We start from the raw sequence: 10415 nt of genomic DNA, 5'->3' as shown, positions 1-10415 counted from the left end.
GCTCAAATTCAACGAGTAAATATTTGAAATAAAGTAAGATAAATACCTCAATTTTATTGCAATGACAAATTAAAGGTGTCTGTCATGCAGCAGGAAATAGAAGTTGGCTTCATATTGGTAAAAGATTTAAAACTGCTGCATTCACACCACAAAATTACCTGAGATCGTTTTATAATCTTCTTTCAAGACAGCTAATTATTTGCTCTATTAATTTAAGGATGTAAAGTTTCTGTCAAAGCTTCAGTGAAAACTCCGTGAACTGTGATAAATAATTCAATGAACACTATCACTTTACTTGAGATAAACCTGCTGGGTTACCATGGTAGGAACGCATACATTATTTACTGGCTGAGTCAATGTGACTGCAAGGCAGCTTACTGGCTCCCAGTCGTTTTTAGATCCCTTCACACAGCGAGGATTAAACGTGGTATTAATCCATGGCAAACAAAATACCGTGTCTGAGCTGAATGTTCACCTCCGAATGAGAGGGAAGGAGCTGAACTGCAGTGTGCTGCTGGACCATGTAACGTGGCAGAGAGGTCGCGATGGAGGAGACAGTAGTGACCGCAGGACCGGAGAAGCCACAGAGGCGGGTGAGGTTCCGGGTGGCTTCAGGGAACAGTGGCCGGGTCCTGAAGGAGATGTTCAAAGATGAGGGGCCCTCAGACTCCCTGGATTCAGATTGCACCAGCAGCTCGGATGCCGAGCGGGCCAGCACCCCTTCTACATCTGGAGACGTCCAGGGAAACCTATGCGGATTCCTGGGCTCGGAGCTGGACGACAGCGAGAGTGAGCCTGATGAGCTGCTCATGTACGCCGGGGCCACCAAGGACTGGACGTTCACCACCAAGAGGGTCAACATTCTCAGCAAGAACGGGACGGTTCGAGGGGTCAAACACAAAGTCAGCGCAGGTCAGGCGCTCTTTGAGAACCTTCCTGACGGTGTAAGTACCGGTTGGCCATAATCACATTATTGCCTTAGTGGTCTTAAGACTTTCTTTCTGAGCTGCATATAGAAGCTCCAGTGCCTCTGAAAAAAACATTCAAATGTTGCTAAATTACAACCTCAAAAATTCATGATATTTCATTTATTTTTATAATGGACTAACAGTAGTAGTAACAGAAAGTAATGCACAGTTGAGGTTTACTGACTTTTAGTGCCTTTTTTTAGAAAACAGTGTATTCGACCTCTGTTACTCTGACGCTCCTAAATAAAAGTGCTGATCAGGTGAGAGAAAGATTGACCTTTGAATCCTTCTGCAGGAGAAATTCTATGTGTATTGGAAGACTGGCACAGGGCATCACTATCCCCATGGTGAAACAAAGTGGGGGCACCATGTTGCTGTGGGGAGGATTTTCAATCTTGGAAGAAATTGTAGTAGTGGCTGAAAAATTGTTTAAGATCCAGGTGGAGGTTTATGTTTGGACAGGGTAATGAAATAAAAAAATAATAATATCTTAGAGTGGCCTAGTCAAATCTGATTTAGAATCTCTTGTTAAACCTAAAAGTGTTGTAAACAGATGGTCTTTATGACGTCTCTCTGAGTTTGAGCTTTGTTACAATAAAGAGTGGGCATAAATTTTAGTCTATATTAGCGAGACTAGTAGATTCATATCCTACTAAAACTACCCTCAGCAACTGAGGGTAGTTTTACAAAAATATTTGACTTAGTTGTGTTTAATACAATTAATAGTTAAATTTTGTTGCAGGTAGCACTGTTTATCTGTCACAAAAAAATTCCAACAAATATACTGACGTTTGTGGTTTTAAAGTGACAAATTTGAAGTTGTAGCTGTATAAGTACTTTTAAAAAACGCTTTTGGAGCGGAACCAGAACAAACGCTCCCAAGCTCACACAACAATTAAAGATTAATGATCCATTTCATCAAGTGTTTCAGGAGAAACTAATCAGGTTAATGAATTCAGCACTGCTTTCTAGTATCACAGCACCGTCTGCTGCATGTCACTCCAAGGCAACAATGAGCCTGTGTGCTCACTAACTGAATGATGTCATGTGAATGTCTGAAGCGCCCAATGCAAATTATTTATTTCAAACATATATTTACAAAAAATGGGGAAAACCCCATTTTAAAAAGATGGTAGATATGTAATTATCATAATCCTTTTAGAAAATCAGTTCATTTGGGTCAAATCATAGCCAAGGACTTCCAAACAAGGATAATGGCATTCAATTAATTTTGTTAAACTAACTAACTTGTAAATGTTTTTAAGGGCACAAACAGGGTCAGATTTAAACAACTATTAAATTCCAATAATTACATTTTTCATAAGTATGAAACATTTCATTACACAAATAAACTAATCTGCATAAAGAAGCTCTTTTTACAGTCTACACATCTGTCATCTGTCAAAGTCTGTTGAAAGTACAGCTGGCAAGCTGAAAGTCCTTCACTTCCTGCACAAGGAAGGTAAACCATGTTGTTAAAGAAGCTGCGAGTTGTGTCCATGCATTCTTATGTAACAATTTTGAGATGACATTGAATTAAAGCCATCCCAAGGGCTAAAACCACTACATTTTTTGAGTTAAAGCTGCTGATTTTTAAACATTTTTTAAAAACTGTCACCATGTTGTGAAGATGTCTGATGAAATACACAGCTCCCGGTCAAAAACAACCAATCAGAGCCAGAAGGAAGGTCTGTCAATCATCCTCGTGTACACATGGCTAAATGTGCTAACGGCAGAGAAACAACTTGCTGCTCCAGGAAAACCATTTATCCTCCACATCAGTGGCTATGCTAACTAGGCTAAGCAGAAATGGCAGCCTGTGTTTTGATGAACCAGCTGCAGCGTTGCAGAGAACACGGGGCAGGATGCAATGGGCGCATACACTAGTATGATTGATAGTGGTAAGACCCTCCTCCTGAGTCTGATTGGTTGATTTTAATTAAGTGGCCTATTTCTGGAGTTAGTATTGGTGATCACCAGAGGAGCTCATTTTCCCCCCACAGATTATATGTCTTATTACCACATAATGATAATTATAACAAATATGTCAAAAACATATATTTAAAAAAAATAAGTTATATACTGCAGTTTTAACCAAACCCAATGTCATAAGTGTTTTACTGTGCTAAGGAGGGAAAGAACTACACATTTGCTCAAGTTTTCTTTGGGGATGAAATTAAATATTGTATTTCATTTTGGAAATCAAGATCACAAAGTAACAGAACACAAGCTGCTTGAGATCCAGTTAGAAGTTATTTACCCCATCTGCTGACAAGGAGAAAAGGAGATGAACTCTAAAGATCTTTGACAGAAGTTGAGGGAGTTTTTCTATGTAAATTAGGCAAACCTGGACTTCCTTCTGCTGCAGGACCAGGATTTAATGAAGGTGACAGTGGAGGTGAAGAGTGTACGGATTTGACATGCTGCTGTGTTGGAATGAGGTGCATTTATACTGTGATATAATGAGTAGGAGATTTGTTTAGAGCATTTTTATTTACTTATTTTTAATTCAAAAACTTACTGATATGAAGCTTATTATATACCTTTTAACAAATAGATAAAGCCAGACGATGATGTTACAGCTTTATAAGCCTCTGACTGGTTGATTCACAACTTATGCATGTATTTGAGACACAGCTATGGAGTTCTGAGTTTTTAATAAGGTTAAAAACAATTCTCCAAAAAAAGCTTTTATTTCACTCTTCAGGTCAATCAAAAATAATTTCATCAGTCCTAAATAACCTAAAGCAGCAATCATGACTAGATTCAGGACAGCAAAGGAAGCATTTTATTTCTGAAGGGTGTTTAATGTTCAGATAAACACACACTGTTTACAATTCTTTAATTTTGATCGTTTCTCTGGGTTATAAAAGCCTGCCTTTTATGGGTTCAAGTTTCTCAGTTAGTTTTTGATGTGATATTGAATTCTCCAGATATTAAACGCATAATTTGGTTCCCTCTTTAAAAAATGTCTCAATATCTAAAACAACTCTCGATGAATGAACTCAGTGCTAAAGGCGAAAAAACAAACAAACATGTTTACTTGTATTTTAATTAGCTGGGGGGGGGACAACAGTAACACAATCCATAGTGCAGTACAGCCAAGGAGCAAAGTTTCAACTTTACTCATGATGCAACATTCTCACGTTTCATTTTCGACTTTCCTCAGGTGCATTTACCTCTCGAGTTTGGACGCATAGTGATCTACACCACGAGTTTCCGTGTGGTGAGGACCACTTTTGAGCGCTGTGAGCTGGTCAGGAAGATCTTCCAAAACCACAGGGTGAAGTTTGTGGAGAAGAACATCGCTCTGGACAGCGAGTACGGGAAGGAGCTGGAGGAGCGGTGCAGACGTGTCGGCGAAGCCCCCTCGCTGCCAGTCGTGTTCATTGACGGACACTACTTTGGGGTCAGTCCCGCGTACTGCTTTGTAGCAGCTCCAGGCATCGGTCTCATGCGCGTCTGATGGTTTGCAACTTGTTTTGCAGGGTGCTGAGAAAATACTTGGCATGAACGAATCAGGAGAGCTGCAAGATCTACTGACAAAAATCGAGGTTAGGTTTCCCCTGCAGCCAGATTTGAAAATTATATTATTAGTTATAGATTGTGGGCAAGTAGATGAACTAGCCAGAAGTGTGTTTTCCCCTCCAGTTTCAGTTTGATGCAGACAAACAATAAATAATTCATTTGTTTGCTTTGAGATTTATTGGCATAATCATTATACCAGCAAAATGTCCATGTCCCAAAGCAAACAATTGAATTGAGTGCAAACAGGAACAATCAGCTCCTCTCACTCACTGTGTCATCAATAAAGTATGTGGAAAGGAACTAAAAATTTCATGCACATCAATATCCAGACATCTGTAATGGAGGGGCCGTTATTTATTGATTTTACACAATGCAATTGGCTCCATAGTGTGAACTACAATCCCTAAAAATAAATATTTCAGCTTCCCCCTCAGCTGTGGTAGGCCTTTCACATCCTTTGCTTTAATTTTGAATTCAGATTCCCTCCAAAAAGAAACTAAATCTAGATCCAAAACTACAATGACATTTAAGTCATAGTTGTTGTTTTTTGTTTTTAGCCCCCGAGGGTAATTAGAAGGGTGCCGCCCTGAAAGGTCATGCATGCAAAAATTAGCCTGAAACTGTCCAAAAACATTGGTGATTGTGTGTTTACAAGCATGAACACCAAACTATTTTGAATGTTAATTTTGCGAAACAACAGGAGACTGGCATTTCGGGAAATGCACTCATTTTCTGTGTAGTGGATGAGAAGAGGATCACAGTGTACTCTGTCTTTTAAATGTTAAACTAAGGAGAGAGGGGGGAAAAATTACTTCGAGGGCCTTGAAAATAATAAACCCCTTCCAACTTTTCTAATTTTGTCACATTTACCTGTTTGATAAACTTAAATAGTTCATAATTGTGAAATGGAGGAAAGGGATACTTTGTTTTAAATTAAAAAATAAAATACTTCCAAGAATGTGGAATTTTGTATTCCATCTTCTGAGTCTGTATTTTGAATATCTGTGCCTGTTAAAGAAAATCATTCCCCACAGGATGATACTGCCACTACCTTTATTTACAGTGGGGACAGTATGTTCAAAGCAATGCAAAGTGCTAGCTTTGTGTCCACACTGAGTGGATAGAAAACTAGACACACCTCTGTTAAAACAAAAACCTATTTGTTCAATTCAAATGAAAAACAAATTACAAACGGGCAATGAGAACGTGCCCTACCGCTTCCCTTCAACCTTTGTGTTGTTCTATCAAATGAAATCCCAATAAAGTACTCTTTGAAGTTAGAGTATGTAATGTAACAAAATGTGAAAAAATGTACAGAGTGTGAATACGTTTGAACAACTAAAAATGAAAACCAAATAATTTGATAGTCCAGTTTGCAAAATCTGCCTGAATTTAAAAACAATGAGCATTGAAAGAAATCACTGTATGGCCAGCAAAAAGAGATGTAAAGTCTGCCTTAGAAAAAGCAACACCATAATTTTAAAGATTGCTTTTCACAGATTTGATTACATCTTGTTAAAAAGTTTTTCCATTCTTTCTTTTAAACCTGGACTTTATCTGCACTGTTGGCATTTGAAGCCTTTATCCAGAAACTAAAACTAAATTTTCTCCGTCTCTCAGAGGGTTCAGCATCCCCAGACGTGCCAGACCTGCGGAGGCTTCGCCTTCATCCCGTGCTCAATGTGCCATGGCAGCAAGATGTCCGTGTTCCGCAACTGCTTTACGGACTCCTTCAAAGCCCTAAAGTGCACTTCCTGCAACGAGAACGGCCTGCAGCCCTGTGCTAGCTGCAGCTAGTGAGGACGGTGTGATGCCTAAACCAAACATCCCACTTCAGGACCAAAAACAGGAACCTGAAATGGACAGCAGCACGGCCAGTGAAACACGACACAGCAGGATCCTTTCTCCATGGCCATTATTATTGTGAAAACTGGAATTTCTAATAAAATCTGCAAACTTTCTGATTGTCTCCGTGTCAGTTGGATTTCCTTGAAACATATTTGATTTGTAAAAAAAAAAAAACATCCACTGAAGGGTTGTGAACCAGCTTGCCCTCTGGGAAACATAAGCTTGTTAGTCAGGAGGCGTCGTAATTAACAAATCTCTCGTCACTAATCCTATATCAGACACGGTTGGATAACAGACACTCGGGACAAACAGTGAAAGTCAAGGGCTCAATTTTCAGACAGTCGAAGGCAGCAAACTGGAACTTTGCTCACAGGGAAGCACAGAAATGAATTCAAACAGTAACATTAAAAACCCTTCAAAAAGCTCCTTGTCGATGCAATGCTTAACCACCAAAAACAACATTTAAACCCTAGATTTTGTTGATACAATCTCATCATTGCCCAAGTTGTGCCTGGGCACACTTGGGCAATTCAATTAAAATGTGAAGCTCATGTTTCACACAAATCCTTGTATGAATTTAGTCTTGATTTAACACAAACAAAAAACAAACAAACTTAATTTAGACTAAAATCATTCTAATAATGTTTAGGCTCCATGTTTGTGTGTTTAAATGCCAAAAATAAGAATACTTTTAAAAATATATATATTTTCTCTAACTTGTTTTTTCAGGCCTTGCAAGATCTTGTGTTCTTGTGAATGACTGTAGCTCTACTCTCTTGACCTGAATTCTTGATCCAGGTATTATTTGAAGATGCGGGAAGAATGAGAGCAAAAAATATAAGAAAATTTAAATACATTATGTTTAATTTTATTAACTGTTTTATATTTCTTGCTGAACATATCATGCATTAAAGACCATCTGTCCCAAAATAAGGGAAACACAAAGTCTACATTTTCACACTGCGGACTTTGTGAAGAATGCAGGAAAAAAAAATACAGTTTAGGTCATCAAAGGTTTACAGACATTAACTATAAGATACTTTTACAAAGGGACAACTATCGTCTGAGTTTCAAGCAGACGCACTTTTTTTTTTTATTCTTTTCATCTATACTAGAAGTAAAGCGGTTTTAGGCGCAGCAGCGGCTGATTTCGCTTCTGCTCCTGGCCGGCTCTGGTTGGCAGCAAATGTGGGGTCCATTGAGGAAGCGCAGCGCAGCTCTCTACGCTGTCATAGCCCTGTACAATGCTGCTTGAACATTATTAGACAAGGCAGCACCGTAAAGAGGCTAAAAGCGTAGAGCAGGGTGATGGTGATCAGCAAAATGATTCTCCTTCAAGATGCTCCTCTTCCCCCTGCGATTCAAGCCAGATAAGCGACCGTTATTAGAACAGTTTAATTACTGAAGGCTGGGTCTCTTCATTGACAATAAAAGATGATGACAAAAAGCTCGCAGCTTTAGTTTTGTCAGGTGTTATGAGATTCTGGGCTTTGTGATCACAGGCTGGACGTGATGGAGAAAATCTGAGGTTCCAACTGTGAAGGTTCAGTGCGCCCCCATCTGTGGGGTGATTGAGATGAAAAGACAGGAGAGAGGGGGTTGAAACACAAATGGAAGATGCATCGAAGATTTTTTTCCCCACCCCCTACTCAATCACATTTATAAAAGCCTAAAATAAAATTTATAAAGGGATAATAAAAGCGTCATTGTTAGCGCTCAGTTGCCGGAGATGGGATGATGCATGAGGCGATCAGCAGACACGGTCTCGACGCTCGTCTAAGCTATGATGAACCTGGTGATCCGGTTGCTATTTTTTTTTTCTTTTTTTCTCTCAATGAGCATGTATTGTGTGAAGATGGGGCGATATGATCGGAAACGAGATGGGCAGTGGCGGAGCTGACCTAGGAATGGGAAGACGAGACATGACACTGATGATGCGCGCAACACCCAGAAATGTTCAGACAACATTCAGTGGTTAAAAACCTGCAATGGTGGGATCGTCCGCACTGCGTCCGCTCTCCAAGGATCTGCGGGGGGAAAAAAAGGTTATTTCAGTCGAGTAATCGAGCGTAGTCCGGCCGCGGTGCTGTGCGTAATGTTTTTGAATGGTCGGTCAATGCGCAGACTGGTTGGAAATGACTGTTTTTATTGACGTCAGCGTACAGGCTAGTGCCCCCCTCTCTCATCCCCACAACTGCACCATCTAATGACTTTACATTCCAGTCAACCATCTGGGGTTCAAACAGGAAGCAGGCCCCCGATCTGCTAAAAGAGAGGCTTGAAATTTGACTTAAGGGGGCCCAAGATGTAAACATCTGCAGAGCACAATGTCACACAAACAACCAAAGATATTACTGATAGTCTGCAGGTGCAGATTTAACATGAGTTCGACAGTACAATATTGATTTTTCTCACTTTAGGCGCAAAATAACCCTGGACTTCTTGAAAGGGACCTATAAATACAACCCATGTTGGTAAAAGCTGAGTGATTAAAAAAAATAAAATAAAATAAAATAAAAAAAGCCTAAGCTCTAAGCTGAGTGTCAACTTACTTGGCTAAAAAGATGTTACGGTTTGTGTTTGTGTTGCCGATATGGGTTGAATTTAGTGAAGAGGATTGTCACCCTTACAGAAAACACGCTGTGAACCCAGCATGGAGCATGAGAAAAGTCATCATGGGGGTCTCAAACACATTAAAGTTGGGCTTAAACAGCTTAAACCCAACATTTAATATTTCAGTGATTCTTGAGAATAGGGACAAAACACGTCCTATGGATAAAGCACCAAATTTGAATAAAATATACACAAAATATATTTTTTCAAATATCTGACTAAAGTAACCTGGGTCATGTGAGCACAACAATGTATATTTTTCTTGTGTTTGCTGAATATTTTTTTTAACATAGTCGGTGGATGATGCCTGTAAATTCCCTTGTCCAGGAGCAGAACTCAATACATTATAATAGTTTAAAACAATTACAGAAATACTACAATTATATATTATGACAATTAAGTATAAGTAGTCATATAAATAATTATAAAAGTATCAATAACTAGAATTAAAAATAATTTTTAGATATTTTCCAACTCCGTTGAAATTTGTCCCTAGTTTTGGCAACACCGTCAGGCATGAGAAGAATGTAAAAAAATCAGGCATTATTGGGGGACACCAGAACTTCTTAGGACCCCATGACGTCGTCTTTTCTCTTTCTTTGCTAAGTGGGCTAGTTAGCTCTGGTTAACTTGTTATTCTTTAGTTTTTTCTTCTGTTTTATTCCTAAGTTGCTTGTCACAAACATGATGTGTCAACTCCATAACTGACAATTTTCAAAACTTTGATGAAATTTTGTGAAATAAAAGCTTAATTTTGGTTTACTGTGAAGATTTCATGGACCTGATGAGCTACAATATGGCCTCCTTCAGAATAACATCATATAAATTGAGGTAGTTTGGCATTTTGTGAACTCCGTCAGATGTCAACTCCATCAGAGTTTTTGTGACTCTTTCAGTGAAATTGTTATCAAATCTCACTTAAATGTGCAATTAATTCATTTTAATGTATTTTACATAAATTGCATTACTTCACATGTATCAAATTTTTCATTTTACTCACTAGTTTGTCGCCACCTTCAGTTCTGTGTCAACTCCGTCTGATGGACTTTTTGTTTTTTGTTTTAAATAATATTTCATCTGTTTCTTGACAAGCATTTGTCTGTAAAATGAGTAAAAATATAACTAATAGGGTATTTTGAAAATTATTTTATATTTATTTTTGTCAGATGGTGATGACAAAGTTCTGGATCAGGTGGATTAAATTTTTTTTTTTTAAATGTTGTAACTGGGAGCCTGCACCTTAGCATCTTTACATTTCCTAAACATTATTTGTCATATTTGCATACATAAGGTTGAGAAATAATAAAAAAAAATATATGGGAAAATTAAAACCCATTTTGTCCCTATTCTCAAGAATCACTGACTAAGATATTTGCACTAGAAACTAGACCAAAATACTTGGGTCAGATTTTGTTTTTCTGCAGCGTGTGCATCACTTTGTGGCCACCTCTCTAAAAA

General features: G+C 38.6%; 1 protein-coding gene and 1 long non-coding RNA gene across 2 annotated transcripts; one reads left to right on the top strand and one right to left on the bottom strand.

The window, feature by feature from the left end:
• Positions 1–408: 408 nt before the first annotated feature.
• grxcr1a (glutaredoxin and cysteine rich domain containing 1 a) lies at positions 409–6457 on the top strand. The gene is made up of 4 exons (XM_015016986.1): positions 409–944; positions 4138–4377; positions 4457–4522; positions 6117–6457. Exons 1-4 carry the CDS (start codon positions 546–548, stop codon positions 6291–6293), a joined length of 882 nt encoding a protein of 293 aa, XP_014872472.1. The 5' UTR covers positions 409–545; the 3' UTR covers positions 6294–6457.
• A 725-nt stretch (positions 6458–7182) lies between these two features.
• Positions 7183–9113, bottom strand: LOC106936160 (uncharacterized). Its single transcript, XR_001422068.1, has 2 exons — positions 8328–9113; positions 7183–7698 (listed from the first exon to the last, which is right to left on the bottom strand). It is a non-coding gene; the product is annotated as an uncharacterized LOC106936160 (long non-coding RNA).
• Positions 9114–10415: the final 1302 nt, after the last annotated feature.

This window comes from Poecilia latipinna, unplaced genomic scaffold, assembly GCF_001443285.1.
Source record: "Poecilia latipinna isolate Pla-1442-1.1 unplaced genomic scaffold, P_latipinna-1.0 Scaffold2089, whole genome shotgun sequence".
NCBI lineage: Eukaryota > Metazoa > Chordata > Actinopteri > Cyprinodontiformes > Poeciliidae > Poecilia > Poecilia latipinna.
The sequence above is the reverse complement of the archived record's forward strand: the minus strand, read 5'-3'. Positions and strand labels throughout refer to the sequence as shown.

Excerpts from the sequence above, each read along its gene's own strand:
- grxcr1a (XM_015016986.1), top strand. The coding sequence starts at position 546 with ATGGAGGAGACAGTAGTGACCGCAGGACCGGAGAAGCCACAGAGGCGG. Across the intron at positions 945-4,137 it reads TTGAGAACCTTCCTGACGGT|GTGCATTTACCTCTCGAGTT; the intron begins GTAAGTACCGGT and ends GACTTTCCTCAG. Across the intron at positions 4,378-4,456 it reads TTGACGGACACTACTTTGGG|GGTGCTGAGAAAATACTTGG; the intron begins GTCAGTCCCGCG and ends CTTGTTTTGCAG.